The sequence below is a fragment of the Manis javanica genome, chromosome 1 (assembly GCF_040802235.1).
Source record: "Manis javanica isolate MJ-LG chromosome 1, MJ_LKY, whole genome shotgun sequence".
Lineage (NCBI taxonomy): Eukaryota > Metazoa > Chordata > Mammalia > Pholidota > Manidae > Manis > Manis javanica.
Window position 1 is genome coordinate 28,062,998 of NC_133156.1, and position 27,377 is coordinate 28,090,374.

General features: G+C 43.6%; 1 protein-coding gene across 4 annotated transcripts in view; it reads right to left on the reverse strand.

The window, feature by feature from the left end:
* Positions 1-138: 138 nt before the first annotated feature.
* The window catches only part of HMGXB3 (HMG-box containing 3), a 48,704-nt gene continuing 21,465 nt past the window's right edge, over positions 139-27,377 (reverse strand). For 3 of the 4 annotated variants that reach the window (XM_017642810.3, XM_017642812.3, XM_017642811.3), the window contains 11 exons: positions 21,226-21,324; positions 19,370-19,519; positions 16,473-16,774; positions 15,860-15,987; positions 11,839-11,970; positions 10,747-10,931; positions 6,703-6,922; positions 5,273-5,406; positions 4,370-4,486; positions 2,260-2,469; positions 139-1,566 (listed from right to left, as the gene is read on the reverse strand). In XM_017642810.3, the coding sequence (XP_017498299.1) occupies positions 1,099-1,566; positions 2,260-2,469; positions 4,370-4,486; positions 5,273-5,406; positions 6,703-6,922; positions 10,747-10,931; positions 11,839-11,970; positions 15,860-15,987; positions 16,473-16,774; positions 19,370-19,519; positions 21,226-21,324 (2,145 nt within the window). In that variant the 3' untranslated portion in view covers positions 139-1,098. The remainder of the gene's footprint in view (positions 1,567-2,259; positions 2,470-4,369; positions 4,487-5,272; positions 5,407-6,702; positions 6,923-10,746; positions 10,932-11,838; positions 11,971-15,859; positions 15,988-16,472; positions 16,775-19,369; positions 19,520-21,225; positions 21,325-27,377) is intronic. The other variant, XM_036994127.2, reaches the window with a different exon arrangement.

Below are 27,377 nucleotides of genomic sequence, written 5' to 3' on the forward strand. Positions count from 1 at the left end.
CAGCTATGGTTCTCTGCGCCACACGAGGGCCTGTGGATGCCCTGGGACCTCCTTCCATCCCCCTTCACATCAAGTGACCAGCCCAGAACCTCAAGTTCAACGACACTGTGCCCTACACAATGAGCATAGAATTGACTCTTGCTTCATCAAAACCAGATAATTTAATAAATTTTATTTTTGTTGGGGGAAGAGGGAGGGGAAAAAAGCCACCTACTCCACTCCTCTCAATAAATTAAGTAACACATGGCCAATTCCTGGGCCCTAAGCAAACCTTGGGCACTCGAGCCAGTCCTGCTGTGTCATTATGGCCCAGTCTGCTTCCCCTTCACAGAAGGGAGTTTTTCCTACTGCTGCCAGGTTACGTCATGCCCCTGGGCCACATCCCCTCTGTGGGGAGGGTCCAGGGCCCAGAGAGGATGTAGAATGCAGCAGCAGTGGCCAGGGAAAGGAGGAAGGGGGTCCTCTTCCTCAAAGCTCAGGGCAGAGAAGCAGTCCTGGAAGAGAGCTGCAGCTATTTCTCCCTCCTCAGCTTTCCCCAGATGTGGGTGCAGGAAGAGCAGGAGGGAAATGCATTCCTCCTCTGAGACAACCAAGAGCCCAAAGGGACACCTAGAGTTAATGAGGCCCCTAAGGCCCTGAGTCAAAGGCAATAGGCTAAGAACTTGGGCGGCTATGGGGGTTGAGACATCCATCATTCTTCATGGGTGGGAAGAGACACCTCAGTGGCCTTCCCACCTAGTGCCAGCTCCACTGTAGCCTACCCTAGGACCTCAACACTCACCTGCAGCAGACCCCAGGGATACCACCAGCTACCAGTCTTCCCTCAGCCTCCCTTTCCCTTTGTTAAACACACATCCCCCACGTGCTTTCTCAGGGCTATTAAGAGTGTCCTGGTGTCTCTCCTGACCCGAGGAGGTTGAAAACCAAGGGCCCTGGGGCCCCTGTGCTCAGGAAATGGAAGCTCTTTGGTAAGTCCCAGCATCAGAGGCCTTCCCACCTCTACAGGCGAAGGCTCCCACCTGTCCCCTGGATGAATCCGCCCCAGGGAAGGGCCTCACTATGGCTTGAGACAGTGCAGTCCCTGTACAAGAGCCAGGTTTATTCTGCCACTGCGGCCACCTCCTCCTCCTCACCCTCCTCCTCTGCCTCTGTCTTGATCTGAGCAACCCCAAGGCGGTAGAGAGTGTCGCGGATGACCACCTCTCCAGGCTGGCAGCTCTGCACAATGTCGTGGATCTGCTGGTTGACAATCTCGCGGCTGGTGAGGAAGTCCATGAGGCGATTGTAGAGGTAATAGTGGGTGGCATTGTCAAAGGAAATGGGCTGCTGGCGGACGCTGTTCGGTTTGCTGTCTGCAATGGAGGCCAGGATGGTTGCATAGGGTGCCAACTCAGGGCACAGGGCCAAGGAGTGGTGCCCAGCACTGGGGTCACCAGCACTGGGCTGTGTGCCTGCATGGACAATGCGCCGTGTGGCAGTCTTGGTGACCGGGTGCTGGAAAGAGTGCACAGCCTCTGTCATGTCCACGGCATAATGCTGGTCCAGGAGTTCCGGGCAGGACATGCTCTAGGGCAGAGATAAGAAACCACTTTGACATGAGGGAATGACCAAGGTAGCACCTGTGTGGTGGGTGAGTGAAGGCTGTGGGTCAGCCCTGTTTCATTAAACCCTCATTTCACCACAGATCATCTCTCCTGGGGCAAGTCCCCCTCCTCCTCCTCTGTGCTTCCATGTCCTCCTGTGAGAACAGGGGTAGTGACAGTGGTCACCTCCAGAGCCAGATGGACTACCTGACTGGACAAGTTCATTTTCCACTCTGGGGCTTTTAATAAAAGGAGAGACTGGGGTAATGTCAGTGTTTTCTAAGCTGTGCCTTTAGATTACAACAGGCATACCATGCAGTCTATTAATGGGCAAATCCAAGACAGGGTAGATCTGGACTGTTAGTAAGTCAGTGTATACAATGTCTCTCAAAGATGGCAATTTTCTAGGCTTATCTGGAGGGTGACCCTCTGACCCTGAGGTACTTGTATCTGGGACATCCTGGGCACACTAAGTGACATGCTGTGGCCTTACACACACACACGGGTTGGTCACTAAAAAGGTGTGGAGTAAATGCTGGTTCCAGAGCCTGAAGACAAATTGTTGATGAAGGAAAAAGATGCTGGTGATTGTTCCCAGAAGGCCTTTCCGAAGAACCAGTGGGTGAAATGTGGTCAGCCCACAGGATGTATTCTAGTTCCTCAGAAGGAAACTCACCATGGGCGGCTCCATGGGGCTAGAGAAACAGCCCTGGTTTCTTCCCCACATCTGGTCAGTGAGCTCTGGGTAGCAGAGGTCAGCACAGAGGGCCACTGGTGTGGCCATGTCTACCACATAGACAGGAGGCCAATGGCGTGAAGAGACAAGCAGATCCACGTGGTCCCGGGCACTCTCGCCCCGCACGAGGTACTTGGAGCCACAGACCACCTGCAGTGGGGGAGGCGGGGCAGAGCACAGGGGTGAGAGGCCAAGCTGCAGGCAGTGCTGAGGCCTCACCCGCTTCTTCCCAGGAAGATGACAATCTGATTTCATGACTGAAGTGAAAGTCCTCCTGCCAAAGCCCATGACATTCTACTACCCTCCTACTTATGTCCCTAAATGAAGTTACCAGCTCATCCCAGCTCTCCTGAGAAGAGTTGGGAGTATCTGGTCCTTGACTGAGGGTGAAATGCCCCCTGGGCATTTGTTCCAAATCACCCTCCATTTCGCCCTCCCAAACACCATCCAGTCCCGGGCTCCCACTCCTGGCTGCACAGCACTAGCAGTTAAGATGTGGTTAAAAATAGAGGTTCCTCAAAACAGCAGCAGAATCACAGAACCCAAGAAAGGACTAACAGTTACCAAAGGGAAAGGGACTGGGGAGGATGGATGGGAAGGGAGGGAGAAGGGGGGGGAGAAGAAAGGGGGCCTTACGATTAGCACGTATAATGTGGGGGGGGCACAGGGAGGGCTGTGCAAAACAGAGAAGACAAGTAGTGATTCTACAGCATCTCACTATGCTGATGGACAGTGACTAATGGGGTATGTGGGGGGGACTTGGTGAAGGAGGGACTCCAGTAAACATAATGTTCCTCATGTAATTGTAGATCAATGATACCAAAAAAAAAAATTAGAGGTTCCTGGGCCTCATACCAAATGCAAATAAGCCTCAAGGCGTGAGATCTAAACATCAGTATGTTTGAGCAGCTTCCCCCCATCCAGATGGGAACCCCTGAAGTAGGCTAGTAAGCACCTCCACTGGCAGGGCCCCTGAGCGCCACTCCACTGCTGGGCAGCTCTGCATATGATGCCTCTGCCTCCCTGCCTTCACCCACCAGTCCTGGCTATCGCCTCCAAGAACAGCCTCCCCATCCTCAGCCCTGAGATCTACAGCTCTCCGTCCCCTGTGCTGTCAAGTACTTCTGACGGCTCCGCATTCGCATGCACACAACCCTGCAAGCAGGCTCTCATCTCCAGGATAAAGCAGTGAGCATCGCCCTCAGACAGACTTTTGTCAAAGGAGCTGAGAACCCATTCTCTTGACAACTCATCGCCCTGCCCAAGCACACACCTCAGTGAACTGGTGGCTCTGCTAAACCCTCTCTTTCCCATTTGGTACTGGTTCAGGGGATTTTCTATACCAGTATATGCCTGGCTCTACTCTATCACATGGTGTACGAGCTACCTGGTGCTTATCCTGTCCACTCTCTCCACAGACCATGTCTTAAAACCAAAATGAGACCATGACCACCCCATTTCCCATTCAAAACTGTGCAATGGGTCCCTCATCACTCTAGCAGGAATCCAAACTGTTACCACAGCCTGCAAAGCTCCATTCAATGCACCCGCTGGTGACCCCTCTCCCCTCCTCCTCTTGGCTCCCAGGCTTTCCTTCTTAAGACTTCATGGTCACCTTCCCTCTGTTGGCATATTCCTTCCCTAGCTCATCACTGGGTCTCGCGGCCTTGGCTGGCAGGCCCATGGGAAGCAGGTCCCTCTGTGTTACTTTCTACCTCAGGACTTGTCTAGTTCCTTCAGAGCTACTGCCATAGCCGTGGTGACTTTAGATCCCCATCAAGATGAGGTCCACGAGGGAGGAATGACAGCTTCACTGCTCACCTCTGTAGCCTCAACAGCTAGGGAGAGGCCAGCACCTGGTAAGGTACTTAGGAAGTGCTCACTGATGCTGACTCAGGCTCTCTGCCTAGCTCAAACGGTTGCACCTAAGCCACAGCTGCCCAGTGACTGAGTGCCAGCTCCCACAGGATGACCTGGGTCCGTCAGATCCTCTGTGCAGGCGATCTGACCCGAAGAAACTTACTCCTGCTCCTCCCTATCAGCCTCTTACCTGATGGGGGCACATCTTATAGATTTTACCCCCTGTAAGATGAGGTGGGGGCTGTCTAGCTCTGGCTCCATTCTGTACAGATTTATAGAGAGCCAACAAGGAGAAGCAGAGCTGGTCCTGGAGCAGAAGGATGAGATAAAAAAGAACAGCAGTAAATGCTAAGAACCAGGTGTGGTGCGTAGCACTGAATGTTCCCTTCAATTCCCAGAAACAGAAGACTCATCTGCGAAGGCCAGAGTGGGCCTTGTGGCCTCACTGGCCTGACATCCTCTAGGTACAGATGGGGACCTGAGGCCCTGAAAGGACCAGGTCACAGAGTCAGCCAAAATGGTCAGCTGCCAGACTCTGAGGCCTGGGTTCTTCCTACTTTTACAGGGCAGGGAATACTTCCAAGAGAAGCCAACATTTGAAGCTGAACTTGAATGGAGCAGAAAATTTTCAACAGTACATTAGCCCGAAGGAAAGTAAATAATATATAGATAAAACTCATGTGCACACTCTCTATGGATATAAGAGTATCCATTTCCTAAGAGCCAGGATGGGTGATAACCAGATATTGTGCAAACTACCTTCCTTACAACAACCTCATGAGATCAGTATTTTTGTTATTTACACTTTGCAAATGGGGAAAATGAGGCTCAGAAATGTAAGGTAGCTTATTCGAGGTTGCACACAGTGATCAGGAGAGCCAGGATTCCTGACGCCAGAGTCCGGGCACACCATTTTTAGTAGAGAAACCGACTGGAGAGAAAGGACTCATATGCATGTCACCATTTGGCTGCCTGTCTCCCAGGCCTTGTGGATTGCCAACATAGCACCCAGTTACAGGCATTTATACCCCTGCCCAGAAAAACCCCCACCAGCCTACTCCCAAGTCCCAGTCTCTCCTGCCCCAGTGCTCACCTTGGAGTCCTCCACCCTGAAGGGGACACCACACTGCCTCAGCAGGTGCTGCAGCTCCTCCTCACTGTAGGAGCCAATCTCCCCGAGCTGGCAGGTGCCTTCCTGGAGCAGCCTCACCAAGGCACTGCCATTGCCTGCAAGACATGGTGGTGCTAATGTAAGGGCTGCTGGCCAACAGAGGTCACAGGTAGTCCTCTCATGAGCCAGGGTGAGAACAAGGGGCCTACAGTATGGCAGGCAGTGGAAGCAGGCTCTGCCTTGAGCACTGCCCTGGGTGCTGGAGAGGGGGACTCAAGGCAAATCTTATGACTTCTAAAGATATTTGAAGTATCTCACAGCTTGAACAAGTTTCTGCCCTTGAACATCTAGGTGAGGTATCAGCAGAGCACCCTTGAAAAGAACCCCAAAATGAGCCAGCTTTTAACCTTTTAAGGTTTTTCAGAATCCAAATGTCAGACGCTTACCACAACTGCAAATAAGAGCAGCAACTCTCACTTTCAAACTGCTCTCTATATATTATGTTCCTGAATCTGCCTAACCAACAGACTATGTGGAGGCCTTAAAAAAACATTCCTGGGCTTTGAAGCAGCAAATATGAGGTGGGACCTTGGCATGTAATGTTAAGCAGTGTTTGAGAATGAGTGGATTGCAACATATTAAATACTAATAAAATATCCAGAATTTCTTAAATGAAATAAAATAGAAAATAAAGTATATTGCACTTGGTAAGGAAAAGTGCATGTTTATATGAGTGTCAAAGCTGGGTCACGATGCAGAAACAATTTCTGACTGAGCTGTAGTAAAAAAAAAAAGTAGAAGGCTATCACTTTAACTATATTACCTCATTTAATCTTCACAACAACCCAGGAGGGGGTAATAGTATCATGCCCCCTTTGCAAATGAAGCAACAGACACTCAGGGCAATGAAGGGATTTGGTGGAGGTCACACAGATACTAAATGGTACTGCTGAGAATCCAACCTAAGTTTTCAGAAGTCTATGCTCTCCACAGCCAAGTCCCGGGCTTTGCAATTTATATACAGAGTATCTGCAAAATCATCAGAAAGATCTGCTTAAAAGCAGACACCCTGACCCTGACTATGCCTGTTAATGAGAATCTTTGGGGTTGGAGCCTTACTATCAGCATTTTTCAGAGGATTCCCACTTTTTAGTATAGTACATCCCAGAGGGCTGATGGGTGGGGGGGCTCTGTGGGTCAGTCCTATACAATATGGCTGGCAGCTATTCAAAACGCTGTACCATGACTTTAATCTCTAGGGAATTATGTCCCAGTTGTCATTATCTTTCCAGAAGTAGTCCTCTAGGTAGGCCTAGCCCACTCTCTGCCATTTGTGCTGTCTTGCCATGGACAATGTTCCAGACTCTTCACAGGGCCTTCCCTGACCTTAGTCAGACACCAGGTGGCCTTACCAGGTACTGGCTGCACATCCAGGTTTTTGTCTTTCTCTGTGTTGACGACCATAGCTCCTCTCATGAGTGGTGGGAAGAACGGGGCAATAACAGAGGCATCAAACTTGGTGATAGGGATGCTAGCAGGGAAGGCCACCTGCTCAATCACTTCTGTCTCCATTGTGGCCCAAAAGTCCTCCACGTTTACCTCAGTAGGGCCCAGGAACTCAGGCCAGGTGAACTAAAAGGTCAGCATAAAAAAGGTCAAATCATAGGAGCTAAAGAATATTAACAACACATGAAAAGGAACAGACACATGAAAAGATGCTCCACATCACTAATTATTAGGGAAATGCAAATAAAAACCACAATGAAATTATCACCTCACACCAGTTAGGATGGCCAGTATTAGAAAGACAACAAATGCTGGCAAGGATGCGGAGAAAGGGGAACCCTCCTACACTGCTGGTGGGAATGTAAGCTAGTTCAACCATTGTGGAAAGCAATATGGAGATTCCTCAAAAAAACTAAAAATAGAAATACCATTTGACCTGGGAATTCCACTCCTCGGAATTTACCCAAAGAATACAAGTTCTCAGACTCAAAAAGACATATGCACCCCTATGTTTATTGCAGCACTATTTACAATAGCCAGCAACCTAAGTGTCCATTAATAGATGAATGGATAAAGATGATGTGGTACACATACACAATGGAATACTATTCAGCCATAAGAAACAAACAAATCTACCATTTGCAACAACATGGATGGAGCTAGAGGGTATTAATGGTCAGTGAAATAAGACAGGCGGAGAAAGACAAGTGCCAAGTGATTTCCCTCATTTGTGGAGTATAACAGCAAAGCAAAACTGAAGGAACAAAATAGCAGCAGACTCACAGACTCCAAGAAGGGACTAGTGGTTACCAAAGGGGAAGGGTGGGGGAGGGTGGGTGAGAAGGAAGGGAGAAGGGGACTGAGGGGTATTATATTTAGCACACATGGTGTGGGGGATCACGGGGAGAACAGTGTAGCACAGAGAAGGCACATAGTGGATCTGTGGCATCTGACTACACTGATGGACAGTGACTGCAGGGGCATAGGGGGGACTTGATAATATGGTAAATGTAGTAACCACATTGTTTTTTCATGTGAAACCTTCATAAGAGTGTATATCAATCATATCTTAATAAAAAAAAAAAAAAGAATGTGAACAAGGTCTAGTTCCAAAGCACAAGCCCTTATTCCCAGCTAGCAGGAATCACTGGAATAAAATTCAGTGAGATCCCACCACCTCCAAGGCCCTGTGATCCATCACCTCCTCAGAAGGTCCTCCCACGCAGACCTTGCCAGCACACAGCTACTTCCTCTACCTCATGCAGGTTACTTATCTACTGTAGGCATCTAGCTCTTGTGCTATTATTCAGCTCTTCTTGTATGCCCTCTTATGGGCCTGGAAGTGTGACCCTGATCCAACTCCTTAGATGACAGTCATTTGCATTACTGGAGAGCTGAGAACCACTGGCAATGTAATTCTTACATCCACAAAGGATGAGAACCATTGCTCTACACAGAGACATCTCCCCCAAGTTACTCCCCTTTGTTTCCCAGTCACAGGGCACTAGTGCATGCTGTGAATAAATGGCATGCTTCTCCCACCAGAGTTTCAAAGGGTACTGAGCTCACCCTCTTGATGCAAAGAACAAGAGGACAGAAAATGTTAACAATGTGTTGCGTGTGCAAACTGACATGGCTGTTGTCATCAGTCCAGAGGGCCCTCCTCTACACAGTCCCTGAGGGGAGGAGCCAACCAGTGTCTTCACAGACACCCGCATACGTAAGTTTTGTTCCATAATCTCTGGTTTTATTTCATGGACTAGAATACCCACGACTCCCTTTACAGCCCACTGCTCTGCATACACCAAGGGAGGAAATCAAGTGAGGCCAGAGGAGGGTGGTAGCGTACACACTGACAATGCAGGGGCTACTACTCCGTCCCATGAGGAAAGAGTCCTGACTGGGACAAGGCAGGTACTAGGCAAGATTAGGAGACACGAGCTTTGCAGGGTAGCTTCTGTTTATTCTGGAAACCAAAAAGTCTCTGTAGTCAGATGTGTTTTAAATAAAAAAAAAAAACAGAGCCGGCATCCCAGAAGGCACTGGTGAGCACAGCAGCATTTAGGAGTCAGATTCTGGAGTCAACCAGCTAGACAGAGATGAGGTTCCAGCTCACTCTTTCCTGGCTGGGTGAATTTGGACGAGTCCCCCTGTGCTTTAGTTCCTTCACCTAAAAAATCTCACAGGGTTGGGATGAGAAATACGTTTATATGGTAAAGCACTGAGCACAGAGTAAGAGCTTGGGATATGTAATAAAATGCTCAATAAACTGTAGCTGCCTTAATTAATAATACCATTGAGCAAGCAGATTTGAATGAGTCTGGCATAGCCTCCTGGTGAGGTAACACAAAAGTAGTAATTTTTTTACAGTTCATTTTATCTATAAGGAACACTCAGAAAGCACTATGCTTGTTTTCATGTACCACCATCCTTCAAATAGAAGTAGCTGATAAATGCATGTCCCTTTTTTGAATAGGAAGAAAAAGAGGAATATGCACTTAATCCCTAAAATGCTCTGCTGGCCATGCCAAAATACACCAAAGCTTTTCTCCAGAGGTCCTGTACCAGTCCTGTTACTTCATTTTCCAGTCCTCTCAGTTACTATGGTACAGTGCACAGATGGCAACCTCACCCCCGATGGCAACTGCTGGCATAATCACAGGGCACTCACTGGGCATGCGGGCCAGACCCTATAGTGTGACCATGGCAGTTAATTCATCTAGGCATTTTTTGTAAAAACCCTAAACCAGTTTAAGAAACATTCCCTGTTAGTCTCAGTTTGCTAAGGGCTTTATCATAAATGGGTATTGAATAATAATGAAATCTATTTTTATATCTAATGAAAGAATCATGTGGGTTTTCTCCTTCAAATATTAAGTAGTGAATTACACTAGTGTATTTTCTAATGTTGAGACAATTTTTCTTTCCTGGGATAAACTTAGTCACAATGTATTACTTTATTCATTGTAGATTTGATTTGCTATTATGTTGTTCAAGACTTTGGCATCTATAGTCATAAGGACAATTAGCCCCAATTTTTTCTCTTATTAAATGACTGGTTTTGTTTTCAACTGGGGAAATATACCCACTTATACTATTCTTCTATGACTGGCATCATGTATTTCTTAGATGTTTGTTAGAATTTAAAGTATAATGCCGCCTGAATTTGGTGTTATCTTTGTGTGAACATTTCTTAGTTAAGAACCTAAGTAAGTGAGATCAGGTCACTCTTTTCTTCAAGACTCTCCACTTCACTCAGCATAAGTCCTTCCAATGGCTCACTTGACCTCATGGGGAGCTGGGCTTCCTATGGTCTCTTGAATCTCACATATCCTACCACTATCTCCACTGCTCACACACTCCAGCCACACTGGCCTCTCCTATTCTTCAACCATGTTAGCAAGCTCACCTCAGACCCTGTTTCTTGCTGCTCCCTCTGCTCTGCATTCCCCAAGAGCTACATGGGCTTCAAATTTCTATTCATACCACTGTATCAGAGGGGCCTTCCGATACTACCCTCTATAAAACAGGAATTCCCCTCTCCACCACACTGCTCTCTTCTCCTTATTCTGCTTTACTGTCCTACATATATTCATATAGTATATATTAATGTTGTATTAATATATACAATTGTTAATAATTTTTATTTCCTGGTTCCCTAACCCAGAATGTGAGCGAAATGAGCCCAGACGCTTTGTGGGTTTTTTTTCTACTATTTCCCAAGTGTCTAAGAAGTGCCCCGAGTTCATGTTTAATAAGTATGTTGAGTAAGTAACAAATGCCCCTATTTCCACGAGGCCTTCCTTAGATGAAAACCTGGGCAAAAGCCACTTGCCTTATGTAGGACAGCACTGGAGCTACCTGTTCCTGGAGACATCATGTGTAGGAAGGTGGTTACCAAAATGTAAGAGCAGTTCTAAAGGTCACCTGTGGTGCTGAGAAGCACTTACCTCCACACTCTTCAGTGCCAGCACATTTTCTTCACTCCTCTGGGCCATTTCCACTTTGGGAGCCACACCACAGATGCCACAGATCATGTCATTGTAGTCTCGGACAGTCAGGCACTCGAAAGCCCAATACCCATTGCACAGCAGCTCCTGCAGCTGGTTCAGCTCCTCCAAGGTCAGAGTCTTCTCTGGAAGGAGAGCAAGAACTCTGAGAAGGCCACAGGAAAACACTCTGAGGCCGCTGGGGATGAGCCAATGGCCAGCAAGAATGGCAATTCTGCAGGATTGCTTCTCCCACAAAGAACACCCAAGAGTACTCACCACCACAAAAGTCAAGTACCCTGACCTTCAGGTGCTCCGGTAGCAATCTAAATAGCTGCCTTTTACTAAGCACCCACTAGGCACGAGACGCTGTGCCAAGAGCTTTGACAATATTTCCTCACTTAATTCTCACATCTTTATAAACCAGGAGCTATTATCCTCATTTTATAACAGGAGAAACTGAGACACAGAGAATAACCTGCTCAAAATCACACTGCCACTAGGTGGCAGAGCCGACTCAAACACAGTCCCATCTGACCCTGGAACCTTTGCTCTATCTACTTTATATGACCTCATAGCAAGACAGGTGGAGGGGGACTAGAGCCTGTAGGAACAGGATGGGAAAATCATAAACAGAAAGAAGTAAGGAAAGCAAGGGGAAAAATAATTTCTGATAGTAAGGGAGGGTGGTCTCCACCCTCAGGTCTCAGCATGAGCTGTGGGACTGGTTGCAGATGTTCAGAAGCTGTGTATTCAGAGTGTGTCTGATGAACATGCAGAGAAGCCAAGTCTACCTATGATCAAAGGATGACGTTCAAAAAGTCAGTTCAATCTTGTGCTGAGGGTCCCTGGATGCATGGTAAGACTCATAATTTCCAATGTTAGTTTGGCATTTGTAAAATTCAAAAGGAAGAGTGTGTTAGGAAGTCAAGAACGTCTCCTTTTCAAAATATCAGACTGTCCTCCAAGATAATCCTTTCAACAAATGACCATCACTGAAAATTCCCAGGATCTTAGGATTAACCCTGGGAAAGGGAGGGAGCCAACCTTTACCTGTTTGCTCCTGCACTGACTTCAGAACAGTGCTTATGGACATTCTGGGGTCCTCTCCCAGCTTGATCTGGTTTCTGATTGCAAAAAGCAAATCAAGGCTCACTAGCAGCTTGTTCCCCACATTAAAGAGACCTGCAGGTCAAAAATAGGCAACAGGGAAATTCACTGTAACAACATCCACAATGGCAAAAAAACTGGAAACAAAGAGAAATAGTTAAATAAACTATGGTGCATTCATGAAACAGGAAACTATTCATCATTAAAAATAATAAGGTAGACTTAAATGCTCTGCTTGCCCATAAAATAATGTTAAATGAAATATGAAGTATGTGTAGAAAATTTTTAATGAAAAAAAGAAACATCTCCCTATCCCTCACACACCTCTGTCCCCACAACAACAGAGGTCACTCTCCTCTACCTCTCACTGCTGCACCATGGCCCAGACCAGAAGCATCCTTTAGCCTAGGAATGTGCAGAGATGAAACAAAGGCTAGCAAATCATCCTTACACCACATCCTGAGGTAAAAGACTTGGAGGAATTTAAGTGCAGTCAACTTAGGACAAATAAAAGAGGGTGATTTTATATTTGCACAAAAGCAAATTCTGGAATATGTGTTCTCATTAATGAAGGGTATAGAGGAGTGGGGAAGGCCTTTCAAAGCATGATACCGAAGGCTGAAACCATAAAGGGGAAGATCAAAGGCTCCAATTACATAAAAATGTTTCTAAGAAGTAAAAAAAAAAAGACTGTGTCCAAAAATAGAAATCACAAATTTAAAAGATCATGATAAACTAGGGAAAAACTGTCAACAAAATACCCCAAAGAATGGAAATGTCTATAAAAGAAATTCACAAAAGAGAAAAAAAAATACATATATACAACCTTCCTAGTAATCAAAGAAATACAACAAATTAGTAAATAATATGCCAGTTTTTATTACCAAATTGACAAACTTTAAACAATAACACTAATCTACAAAAAGTTCCTAAAACTAGTGAGTTTAGTAAGGTCACTGTATAAAAAAGTCAACAGACAAATCCAATCATATTTCTGTAGCACTGAACAATTAGAAATTCAACCATGCCACTTAGCACTGAACAAAATTCTTAAGTATAGATCTAACAAAATAAGTGTAGAACCTATAAAAGCTGAAAATTTAAAAAAAAGATGAAATAAAAGAAAACCTAATAAAATGGAGAGAGAGAAATTTGAATAAGACTCAATTTTTTTTGACTCAGTATTTTTAAGTATGTCAAACTTCCCCAAAGTGATCTATAGATTCAATATAATCCTAATTAAAACTCTAGCAGGGTTCTATAGACTGACAAGCTGATTGTAGTGTTTATATGGAAATACACAGGAACAAAAATAGCCAAAACAATTCAGGAGGAAGAAGGATGGAGGACTCATACCACTTGACTATAAGACTTACTATAAAGCTGCAGTAATCAAGACAACTGTGCTTTTGGCAAAAGTATAGACAACATGAATAAATGAAACAGAAACGAGTGCAGAATTAGCCCCACACATACATGACCAACTGATTTTCAACAAAGAAGCTATGGCAATACAATGGAAAAAATACTGCTTTTCACCAAAGGGTGGTTCAACAACTGGACGTCCATATGCAGAACAATACAAAAAAACAAACAATCTGGGCCTCACAGTTTGTACAACAATTAACTCAAAATGGGTCACAGACCTAAAGATAAACCATAAAATTAAAAAAGGTTTGGAAGAAAACAGGAAACTTCGCCTAGGTAGACATAACATCAAAGCATAATCCCTGAAAAAAAGAAAAAAACCGAGGAATTGGTCTTCACCATATTTATAAACTTTTGCTCTCTTAAAGATTTTATTAAGAAAACAAAAAGACGAGCCACAGACCATAAGAAAATATTTGCAAAGCACTTATCTGACAGAGGACTTGTACCCAGACTACGTAAGTAACTCTTAAAGCTCAACTGTAAGGAACCAAACCACCTAACTCAATGGAACAGATACTTCACCAAATAAAATAGTGCTGGCAAATAAGCCCATACAATGATGCTTAACATCATTTGTCATCAAGGAAATACAAATTAAAACCACAATGAGATACCATTACACGCACATATTAGAATGGCTAAAAGACAAAAACAAAGGTCATGTATTTCTCCACTTGCTGGCATTGGAAGATGCCCATGATAAACTGTTAAATTTAAAAAAAAAGAGCATTCCAAAACAACACACAGCACAATTACTACTACTAGTAAGTCTACACAGCAGGAATAGTTTCTTCTTTTTACTTGTCAGCATTTTCCAGTTTTTCCACAATGAAGATCTAGTATTTTAAAATTAACTTTGTTTAAAACCTCAACAAAGATCCAGGCGATGCTGCAGTTGTAGCTGCATTCATCCCACTGGTTCCTGGACTTGCCATTGGAATGAGGAAGGAGATATCTAAGCTGGCCTGTGCATACAGTAAAACAACAAATTTGACTGGATCTATACTGTTGGAACTCAACCAAGAATTAGGAGAAGTGCAAGTTGTAGGGCTCCAAAATCTTACGACTACAGACTATCTACTGTTAAAAGAACATATGGGATGTGAACAGTCCCCAGGAATGGGTTGCTTTAATTTGTCTAATTTCTCTCAGACTGTTCAAGTTCAGTTGGACAATATCCACCATATCATAGATAAGTTTTCACAAATGCCTAGGGTGCCTAATTGGTTTTCTTGGTTTCACTGGAGACAGCTGGTAATTATAGGTCTGCTTTGGTTATGTAACTGTATTCCTATTATGTTAATGTGTGTACACAATTTAATTAGTAGTTTAAAACCTATACATGCTTAAGTTACTCTACAAGAAGATATGTCAAAGAAATAATCTTCCCATGTTATCTTCCGTCTGCTACTCCTATAGCTTTTCTTCTTCATTCCTAATTACAACCCTTAAATAGAATTCATGCCTCATATCGAATTTACCGAGTATCATAATTCTTCCAAGTGGTAAAGATACCTCAAGACAAATACTGGGCATAAAAGCCTAAAAGCCACAGGGCATAAATCTGCAAAGAAGTAAAAAGCTAACCTTTTCAAACAATATTGCTTCTGTCTCACTTACCAACTTTACATTTCCCTGTATGGCCCCGGAAGATGACTGGTTAGCCAGAGACAGGTAAGCTTTCTCAAGGGAGGAACAACCTAAGACAGGCACAGTCGCAGGGGGGCCATCAGGTGAGAAATTGGGGATCAACAGAGGTGAAGCTTAGAACCTCACCCCCCCTGTTATGAGAGAAATCTTCTGCATCCGTGGATGTTTTATTGCCCTTGTCTAGCTTGGATTAACACTTAGTCTACAGGCACACACCTGATCATCTAAATTTGCTCTCTTACCGCACTAGACTATGTTTTCTACCTTTATCTTGCATCTACCTACCACTTCAGCATTTTATTTAAAAAAAATAATAATAATAATAATAAGGGAGAAATGTGGGATTCACATATAAATCAAGTATAAAAATCAAATGAATATTCATATTTGACCTGATTATTTATAGTTCATAATATGTGATCAAAACTGAAAGTTTCTGTGATGACTGCCCTTGTACTGTTCACCATGTAAGAATTTATTCACTGTGTAAGAACTTGTTCGTTATGCTTCAGAAGATTGGAGACTGACGAGAATTAGGCTTAGGGTGGATTAATGACTGTACCTTGAGCATTGAGTCCCCTATACAGAATTTTATTGTTGTTAACAACCATTTGATCAATAAATATGAGATGCCCTCTCAAAAAAATAAATAAATAAATAAATAAAATAAAATTAACTTTGTTTAGATTCCAGATCAGAGAGTTCTAACACTTAGGAGGTAAATGTAATCTTTTGGGCTTATAACATCCAGAAGGAAAAATCTCCTCTTTCTCAGAAGCCCCATCTGAGAAGGTCTAGTGCTCCAAGGACTAGAAGTCTGACCCTCAGAGGGTGTTCTCAAGCTTCTCTAGGGCCTTCTGAGGGAAGAAAGGCTCATACCTACCTGTATAGATGTCCATGAAACTGTGCAGGGCCAGACAGTGGGGATTCAGACACATCTTCACCTGGGCAGTCACCACCTGCAGCCGGCTGGCTGTTAGCAGCCAGCACTCCTGGGGCCCAGCCAGGGAGCTAGTACCAAAAACATCACCAAAAAACAGAAAGGAAATCAACTTCTTAATGCAGTTCCAGGGCTCAGTGATTAATTGCAAAATTCTCAAGACTTCACTGCAATAAGCAAATGAAAGTGCTGGAGCTTGTGTTCCAAGATTTTCTTGATGTGTATTCCCATTTTGTTGGAATCTGGTCTGTGGAATCATCCCTAAAGTTAATATAACTCTGAACTTATTATCCAATGTAACCAACCTCACTGTACTCCCAAATCCAGGCATTACGCTAAATTTGGTGACAGTGACTTTCAGGCATTTTCAATAGAAATAATGTAGTTACTAAATGTTATTATAGCTCTACTTTTGCCAATTGGAAAAATAGAGAAAACTTAAGCAAGAAATAACATCTTCAAAGGTTATAGCTTTAAAGGGCTTGAAGGAAGGGACAATATGGGATGAGTGAGATGGGGCAGCTAGGGAAAGGGTACATCTCAAGGGGGTGCTTACTTTTGTCCCCCTTTGAATAATGAGCTGCTACAGAGAAGGCACTGCGTGGACGGAGACTCATAATAATTTGACCAAGAGGTTTGCTCGATGGTGACTGTCTCCTCACTCACGTTGGACAGGATAAGTCGAGAACTGTTGAGTTCATGAATCAGGGCAAAGACCTCAGCCAACTCTGACTCATTCTCAGGAATCTGCAGGACTTTGCGCAGCAGCTGCAGTGTGGACTGGCGCTGGATCTCCCTCTGGGCCATGCTCAGGGGCTCCGTGGCACTCAGCACTTCGGAGAGTGGTGAGCTCACCTCCTGGAAAGAAAGCAGCCAGGTCACGAAGAGCCAGCCTTGGGCTAAAACAAGGAGTGGCTGCCAAGTGGCAGAGCAATGGGCCTCTCTCTCTCTGCCTCTCTCTCTCTCTCCTCTCTCTCTCTCTCTCTCTCTCTCCTCTCTCTCTCTCTCTCTCTCTCTCTCTCTCTCTCTCTCCTCTCTCTCTCTCTCTCTCTCTCTCTCCCCCCCCCCCCCCCCCTCCGGCTCAACTTCTATCAGTAAAATAAAGGAAATGTACACACTACTTGGTCGTGGATTCAAAAGTCAGCTTCCATTCACCAGGTATGGATTTTGGACATTAACAGACCTGTGTTTCAGTTCTAGATATGCCACATAACAGCTGTACATGTGTGATCCAAGGCAATTTACTTAATCTTTCTGAGCCTCAATTTCCTTACCTATGAAATGGAAGACCAAAATACTAGTAATCTCCTAGAGTTGTTATACAGAGTAAAGAGTTTTGCAAGTAAAGCACTTTGCACACAGTACCTCAGATGCAATGACAACTTTATAAATGGTAGCTGATGTGCAAAAAAGTATCTATACTGTTTTTAGTATCTATCTTTGATACTCTGTAGCTTCTGGGTACAAGGGAACTTTGTATACCAGTTAGCTTGTTTCAGGAATAAGGTTCTGAAATGCTCATTAAAAACAGATCCTTTCCCAGGCAGGTTTTCAAGGGAGGTTCCTCCCTGATCCCTTATGCAAACGCAGCAGCAGGAACCACTCCCTCTGTGCTCCCAGAGTACAATGCTTTACTGCCTAAATTTACTGCCTCACAGTTGGTAAACCACTGTCCCCCTCCAGTGAGTGAGTATACAGTCCCACTGCTTCCCAATACCAGTGTGGACACACAAAAGATGCCGATTCACATTTGCTGGGCATAATATATGTTGCTTTGTAGAAATTAACTGCATAATAACAAGAAGCAGCTTTCTATTAACTCTGCACATCTGTGACAACTCTTGTCTCATTTCTAACAGTTTGGTTACTTATCTTCTTTCCCACTGGATTGTAAGCTCCTCAAGGGAAGGTGCCATGTCCTATTCATCTTTCGATTTCCAAAAGCCTGACCAGTAGTAGACATTCAGCATATGCTTGCTAAAAGAATGGATGAATGGGTGGCTGTAGAACTGACTGACACTAGAGTGAGTAGCCCTGGGAAGCTGTGTGTTCTCTGTCATGACTATGCTGAACCATGGACTGGAAGCTCGCTTGGCAGTATGTATGGTCCTTCACCTCTGAGCCACAGAAGAAAGATGGAAAGGAATGAAGACCACTTCAGCCTTATTTACAGCCACTGAAGACAAACTGCATAGGCAATGTATGGGCGCCAGGGGGCCCTCAGAGAGCAATACAAGCTAAGGCCCCTGGGTTTCTGCTGTGTTTCATTTTGTGGAAAACAATAATTACATTTTATTTCTTCAACATGAGAAAATTAGAAGGTGAAGGAATGTCTAAAGATGAGGGTCCTGTGGGTAGGCAGCTACTAGTTAGCCAAAGACAGCATATAAATAACAGTGGGATTTGAAATCATTTGGCAAGAATCCCTAGATAAATTCCTGTCTGAGCAGGAAAATGAAGTCATCTCATCATCTTAGATCTAGAGACCAACACCCATTTCCGTACTGCAAACTGTACCAACAAAATAGGAGAAAGGAATGTTTACGCCACCCACCTACAGAGAACTCAGTTCTATCCCATAATTACCAATCACCACACAGTATAAGGAGGCTCCAGGGTGGGAAGGCAGATGCCTTTCCCCCATTTCATCCAAATCCTGCCCATCTTGCAATGTCCAGTTTAGATGTGGAGTGGCCAGGCTCCATCTTGGATCCTGACCTGTTTTGTGTGACATGCTGTTTCCCCTCAAGGCAGATCAGTGAGATTTCTCTTGTGATCGTCATCCTAGTCATTCTGTTTAATGCATTTTGTTCTGCCTTAGGTGCTGTATCTTTCTGTTCACTCAAATATGCAGGTGGAATTTCAGAGGGCCTTTGAAAAGGCCCATTTTCCTGGTTCGAATAAGTAAAAAATGAATCCTAAGGGGGCAAGTGGAATGTGCTTAACCATCTAAATAGTTTGGTCCAACTTCAAAGCAAGTTTGCCAAGAATGCTAAAAGTAAAGCTCTGTGATTAGCCAAAAGCTCAGCAAGAAGCCTGGGAAGCAGTGAGCTAGTCTACCAAGTCTTGGGGTTGGCAATCTCTACCTATTCACCAAAATACTACTGACAAGTCCTTCCAGGCCTCAGATTTAAGAGGGTGTAATCCTTTCATTCCTCTCTCCTTCAGAATCCTCTTTAAAGCCTGGGTTGCCACACTCTTTGGTGAATGATCTCCTGGTCCACTGGGCCAGAAGGTAATCAGTGACCAAACATGTGGTCAACCCCCTTACCTGAGCAATGAGGACAAAGTCTAGAGGGAAGAAAGCACTTGCCCAGGTTCAGAACCTACAACCTGGTTCCAGTTCTGGCACTCTACTATTATGTACTAAGAAATACTTTCATTTCTACTAAAACAGATCTGCTAACAGAGCCCAGCCCAAAGCTGGGGAATGTGTTTAGGGAAGGAACTCACGAGAGCCTTGGTGGTTTTCTCAGTCCGGTCTTTGGTGAGGTTAAAACCACAGCTGGGACAAATCCGCGGTTTATGCCGGTTGGTGTAGACGTAGCTACAAGAGGGATTCTTGCACTTTCCCCGGCCTCTTGAGGTAGCCAGGCCCAAATCCTAAAAGAGAAAGACCAGCGTTCAATTCTATAAAAGTTAAGTTATACCTGCACCTGAGCCAAGAATGAGGATGACCAGCTTTTAGTAAATCAGAAAAGAGAGTGGCAAATGTAAAACTAGATTTAGATTAACTTCCAAGGGGCCCTGAAGTCTTATCTGCAGTTAGTCCTTCAATCTTAATACAGCCTATATAGTTTTGGCAGGCCCTTCCCCACCAACAAAACACGTAAGTTAACTCTCAAGGGTCAGAATTTCAAATGCTTTCAGTGTCCAGGCAACTGGTAGAGTGAAGCAGGCCTGTTCTAACAGAGAGTACTAGAGACTGTGGAGGACTAAAGATTGCCTAAAGACAAATTGTCATTTTTGGACTATTTCAGCTCAAAGCTCTATCATCTAGTTTCTTATGACAAGTTGTTGTCTAATAAGCCAAAGAAGGTTCTGGGCAGTTCCCACCAGATGGTAACCCTAAGGGCCTCCTGCAGCCAAAGGGAGGGAGCAAGCAGCAAAGGTATGGATGGCATGGAGAAGGTAGTAATTGGTTCTTTGGACAAGAAACCTGAGCAGATCTCTAGGGTAACAGAGCCTTTCTCCTTTAGGATCAGATCAAACTAATGTGTTAACACACTATACTGTGCTGTTTTGTTACTATTAGAGTCCCAGCAAAGGGCCTAGCACAAAGCAGGTGCTCAATAAATATTTTTTTGAATGATTGAATGACTCTTTATGCACCTGTCTGCCTTCACCAGGTAAGAATTTTTAAAAATCTAGCTTCTCTCTGAAAATTGGTGTATCTAACTCAACTCAGCCAGAGATTCTGCCAAAAGGTATCTGGTTGGTTGGTACCTTAAGGATTAAAAAAAAAGAGAGTATTAAGAGCAAGAGGATCCCTAACACGGTATCTAAACCAATGCAGCATTTTACCAACAGTGAGAACCGAGGACCAGGGAAGAGCCCTGCCCAAGGTCATGCGGCATGCTGGCAGCAGAGCCAGGGCTATGTTAAGTTTCTCAACATCTAGTGTTTACTCCACTGCTCCATGTGCTTATCCTGCAAAAGCATGATCCCAGAGTCACACATTTGTTTATTGGGATGTTAATATGTATCACATTAAAAATAAAATGGGGTGGGAGAGGGAAATTGGTGAGAAATGCCAGGTTAAACAAAATAAACTGCTTTACTGAAAAAGCATTTCTCAACCCTTTTCAGGTACTAATATTGAATGTGACTCTGTTTTAGGGAGGAAAAACACATTTCTCAAACCATCCAAATCCTGCCCATCTTGCAAGGTACAGTTTAGATGTGGAATGGCCAGGCTCCATCTTGGATCCTGACCCGTTTCGTGTGCCATGCTCTTTCCCCTCAAGGCAGATCAGTGAGATTTCTTGAGGCTAAAAGGTTCAAAGACTGTTGAATGCTAAAGCTGGACTGGATTCTCATTTCCAATTAGTCTCCTAGAAATATCCTGGTCTCAGCTGACCTACACTCTGGAAATGCCACTCTACACTCTGCAGCTCTCACCTGAAAACGCAAACCTAGCTGACTTGCCCAGTAGCTATCATTTGTCTGTGACTCGATCTTCAGAATCGATGATCCATCCCTCACTCACTCTTACTCCCAACTACTACTCCCCACCCTTTCAGACTCCTACTCGCCTTCAACCACAAACCCAAACCACCTCATGCCAGCCCACCACCAGTTGCGCTCACCAGTGTGACAGTGCAGCTGTACTTATAAGGAGGAAACATATCAGGCTTGACCTCCACAACTTTCACCTGCGACGTCCTGTTGGCTGCACCACTGAGTAACTGTGGATCAGAACACATTATTTGGTGCTTTTGAGCTCCAACTCCTTAGGTCCATTGTCCTAAAACAGCTTGAGGAACAAGTTACCCAGGGAATTTGTACAGCTATGCTCCAAATGAGCCCTGTGGGAGGCTAGTTAGCAGTCACCACTCCACCAAAGGCACAGTGTCACTTTCAAGTCCAGAGCTTGCCACACTCTTCTGTGCAGCTGCTAACACCGCATCAGAAACACTAAGGATCAGATTTACAACTACTATCTCCTGAGAGAGGCATATAGTAACTATACACACAAATATGTGGTTGAATAATGTTGGCATAGAAAGGTGCCTGAAAGATTATTCACAAGATGTCAGAGGGTGAGAGGAAAATCATGATTGGTTTCTCCTTTTACCATTATTTATAAAATTTTCAAATGTTCTAAACAGAATGCAGGCATTACTTACATAATTAAAGAAGAAAAAATGAAGAAAGCATTCCAAATTAAAAGTAAGGACTTTAATACCGCATTTAAGTTGATTTTCAAACAAACATATGGGGAAGGTACACATGAGCACACATGATAAAACAAGTGACTGAGTAAAAATTATACTGTTATTACTTTTAGTTCTGCAACTATTTTTCCAATTTTGAATTATTTCTAAATAAGAAGTTTAAAAACATTCATTCATCTTCTAACAAGAAAGAGAACTTAAAAATATATTAACTCAGAAGACACAGGACAATAGCCCGAATACATCCACACCTGCAAGAACCCAGCACCTCGTGAAGGGGGTAAGATACAAGCCAGGGCCCAGTGGGACCCAAGCGCCCCTCACCCCAGCTCCCGGCAGGAGGAGAGGAGTCGGAGCAGGCAGGGAGAGGGAGCCCAGGACTGCTAAACAGCCAGCCCTAGCCATCTGCACTGGAGCACAGACACACAGTGCGTGTGTGGGGTGCTGGATACTAGGGAAACAGGACAGTAAAACCTGTGAGTGGGTCCCCATAGCCGGCACCCCTGTGACAAAGCAAAGCGAGTGCTTTTTGAAAGCCTTAAAGGGACAGGGACCCCACAGCTGGATGGAAGCATCCCGGGACACTTAGCCCAGCAGCTGGGAATCCCAGGCAACTCTGGGCGCCATAACCCCCTGGGCAGCAGCGCAGCTCAGAGGCCTCTCATGGCAATAAACAGCCTCCCGCCCGTTTCCCCTCCGATGTGGTTCCGCCATAGTGGAGCAGCAGCCTGAGAGCGGCCACGCCCACAGCAACTGCAGAGCTTAATTCCACAGCAGCCAGGCAAGAATCAGAGACCCCGTCTGCACGTAGCTGCCCGGAACAAGCTGCTAGAGGTCACCATTCTCCCAAGATAGGAAGGCCACAAACTAGGAAGAAGGGACGTTCTCCCAGATGACACACATGCCAGCTCCTCACAACTACCTCTATCGCCATGAAAAGGCAGAAGAATTGATACAAACCAGACTAATTCAGACACCCTTCCCTGAGAAGGAATCTGGGGAGATAGACCTAACCAATCTCCCTGAAAAAGAATTCAAAATAAAGGTCATAACCATGCTGATGGATGTTTAGAGAAATATGCAAGAGCTAAGGGATGAAGTCCAGAGAGAGATTACAGAAATGAAACGTTCTCTGGAAGGACTTAAGAGCAGACTAGATCAGGTGCAAGAGACCATTAATGGAACAGAAATCAGAGAACAGGAACACAGAGAAGCTGACGCAGAGAGAGACAAAAGGATCTCCAGGAATGGAACAATATTAAGAGAACTGTGTGACCAATCCAAAAGGAACAATATCCGCATTAGAGGGGTACCAGAAGAAGAGAGAGAAAAAGGGATAGAAAGTGTATTTGAAGAAATAATTGCTGAAAACTTCCCCAAACTGGGGGAGGAAATAATCGATCAGAACACGGAAGTACATAGAACTTCCAACAGAAGGGACCCAAGGAGGACACCACCAAGACATGTAATAATTAAAATGGCAAAGATCAAGGACAAGGACAGAGTTTTAAAGGCAGCCACAGAGAGGAAAAAGGTCACCTACAAAGGAAAACCCATCAGGCTATCAGACTTCTCAACAGAAACCTTACAGGCCAGAAGAGAATGGCATGATATATTTAATGCAATGAAACAGAAGGGCCAAGAATACTGTATCCAGCACGATTATCATTTAAATATGAAGGAGGGATTAAACAATCCCCAGACAAGCAAAAGTTGAGGAAATTTGCCTCCCACAAAACACCTCTACAGGGTATTCTAGAGGGACTGCTCTAGATGGGAGCACTCCTAAGGCTAAATAGATTTCACCAGAAAAAATAAAGTCACAGCAAAGAAAGCAGACCAACCAAATACTAACTAAAGGCAAAAAATAAAATCAACTACCCACAAAAGCAGTTAAAGGAAACACAAAAGAGCACAGAATAAAACAACCAACATATAAAGAATGAAGGAGAAGGAATAAGAAGGGAGAGAAATAAAGAATCACCAGACAGTGTTTATAACAGCTCAATAAGTGCATTAAGTTAGACAGTAAGATACTAAAGAAGCTAACCTTAAACCTTTGGTAAGCACGAATCTAAAGCCTGTAATGGCAATAAGTACATATCTTTCAATAATCACCCTCCATGTAAATGGACTGAATCCACCAATCAAAAGATACAGAGAAATAGAATGGATAAAAAAGCAACACCCATCTATATGCTGCTTACAAGAGACTCACCTCAAACCCAAAGACATGCGCAGATTAAAAGTCAAGGGATGGAAAAAGATGTTTCATGCAAACAAAAGGGAGAAAAAAGCAGGTGTTGCAGTACTAGCATCAGACAAAATAGACTTCAAAACAAAGAAAGTGACAAGAGATAAAGAAGGATACTACATAATGATAAAGGGCTCAGTCTAACAAGAGGCTATAACCATTATAAAAATATATGCACCCAACACAGGAGCACCAACATTTGTGAAACAAATACTAACAGTACTAAAGGAGGAAACAGAATGCAATGCATTCATTTCAGGAGACTTCAACACACCACTTACTCCAAAGGACAGATCCACCAGACAGAAAATAAGTAAGGACACAGAGGCACTGAACAACACACTAGAACAGATGGACCTAATAGACATCCATAGAACTCTATATCCAAAAGCAACAGGATATACATTCGTCTCAAGAGCACATGGAACATTCTCCAGAATAGACCATACATATACTCGGCCACAAAAAGAGCTCAGTAAATTCCAAAAGATTGAAATTCTACCAACCAACTTTTCAGACCACAAAGGTAATAAAACTAGAACTAAATTGCGCAAAGAAAAAGGCTCACAAACACATGGAAGCTTAACAACATGCTCCTAAATAATCAATGGATCAACAAACAAATTAAAATAGAGATCAAGGACTATATGGAAACAAATGATAACAACAACACAAAGCCCCAACTTCTGTGGGATGCAGCGAGAGCAGTCTTAAGAGGAAAGTATATAGCAATCCAGGCACACTTAAAGAAGGAAGAACAATCCCAAATGAGTAGTCTAACATCACAATTATCAAGACTGGAAAAAGAAGAACAAATGAGGCCTACAGTCAGCAGAAGGAGGGACATAATAAAGATCAGAGAAGAAATAAACAAAATTGAGAAGAATAAAACAATAGAAAAAATCAATGAAACCAAGAGCTGGTTCTTTGAGAAAATAAACAAAATAGATAAGCCTCCAGACAAACTTATTAAGACAAAAAGAGAATCAACACAAATCAACAGAATCAGAAATGAGAATGGAAAAATCATGATAGACCCCACAGAAATACAAAGAATTATTAGAGACTACTATGAAAACCTATATGCTAACAAGCTGGAAAACCTAGAAGAAATGGACAACTTCCTAGAAAAATACGACCTTCCAAGACTGACCAAGGAAGAAACACAAAATTCAAACACACCAATTACGAGCAAAGAAATTGAAGTAGTAATCAAAAAAATACCCACGAACAAAACCCCTGGGCCAGATGGATTTACCTCAGAATTTTATCAGACATACAGAGAAGACATACTCACCCATTCTCCTTAACGTTTTCCAAAAAAATAAAAGAGGAGGGAATACTCCCAAACTCATTCTATGAAGCTAACGTCACCCTAATACCAAAACCAGGGAAAGACCCCACCGAAAAAGAAAATTACAGACCAATATCCCTGAAGAACATAGATACAAAAATACTCAACAAAATATTAGCAAAACGAATTCAAAAATATATCAAAAGGATCATACACTATGACCAAGTGGGTTTCATCCCAGGGATGCAAGGATAGTACAATATTCGAAAATCCATCAGCATCATCCACCACATCAGCAAAAAGAAGGACTAAAACCACATGATCATCTCCATAGATGCTGAAAAAGCATTTTGACAAAATTCAACATCCATTCATGATAAAAACTATCGCAAAATGGGTATAGAGGGCAAGTACCTCAACATAATAAAGGCCGTATATGATAAACCCACAGCCAACATCATACTGAACAGCAAGAAGCTGAAAGCTTTTCCTCTAAGATCGGTAACAAGACAGGGATGCCCACTCTTCCCACTGTTATTCAACATAGTACTGGAGGTCCTAGCCACGGCAATCAGACAAAACAAAGAAATACAAGGAATCCAGATTGGTAAAGAAGAAGTTAAACTGTCACTGTTTGCAGATGACATGATATTGTACATACAAAACCCTAAAGACTCCACTCCAAAACTACTAGAACTGGTATCAGAATACAGCAAAGTTGCAGGATACAAAATTAACACACAGAAATCTGTGGCGGCTTTCCTATACACTAACAATGAACCAATAGAAAGAGACATCAGGAAAACAACTCCATTCACAATTGCATCAAAAAGAATAAAATACCTAGAAATACCTATACCCTGAAAACTATAAGACACTCTTAAGAGAAATTAAAGAGGACACTAACAAATGGAAAGTCATTCCATGCTCTTGGCTAGGAAGATTTAACATCGTCAAAATGGCCATCCTGCCCAAAGCAATATACAGATTTGATGCAATCCCTATCAAATTACCAACAGCATTCTTCAACGAACTGGAACAAATAGTTCAAAAATTCATATGGAACCACAAAAGACCCCGAATAGCCAAAGCAATCCTGAGAAGGAAGAATAAAGTGGGGGGGATCTTGCTCCCCAACTTCAAGCTCTACTACAAAGCCACAGTAATCAAGACAATTTAGTACTGGCACAAGAACAGAGCCACAGACCAGTGGAACAGAATAGAGACTCCAAACATTAACCCAAACATACATGGTCAATTAATATACGACAGAGGAGCCATGGACATACAACGGGGAAATGACAGTCTCTTCAACAGATGGTGCTGGCAAAACTGGACAGCTCCATGTAAGAGAATGAAACTGGATCACTGTCTAACCCCATACACAAAAGTAAATTCAAAATGGATCAAAGACCTGAATGTAAGTCATGAAACCATAAAACTCTTACAAAAAAAAAACAAAGGCAAAAATCTCTTGGACATAAACATGAGCGACTTCTTCATGAACATATCTCCGTGGGCAAGGGTAACGAAAGCAAAAATGAACAAGTGGGTCTATATCAAGCTGAAAAGCTTCTGTACAGCAAAGGACACCACCAATAGAACAAAAAGGTACCCTACAGTATGGGAGATTATAATCATAAATGTCAGATCCGATAAAAGGTTGACATCCAAAATATATAAAAAGCTCACATACCTCAACAAACAAAAAGGAAATAATCTAATAAAAAAACGGGCAGAAGAGCTGAACAGACAGCTTAGCAAGGAAGAAATTCAGATGGCCAACAGACACATGAAAAGATGCTCCACATCGCTAGTTATCAGAGAAATGCAAATTAAAACCACAATGAGGTATCAACCTCACACCAGTAAGGATGGCCAACATCCAAAAGACAAACAAAAACAAATGTTGGTGAGGCTGTGGAGAAAGGGGAACCCTCCTGCACTGCTGGTGGGAATGCAAATTAGTTCAACCATTGTGGAAAGCAGTATGGAGGTTCTTCAAAAAGCTTAAAA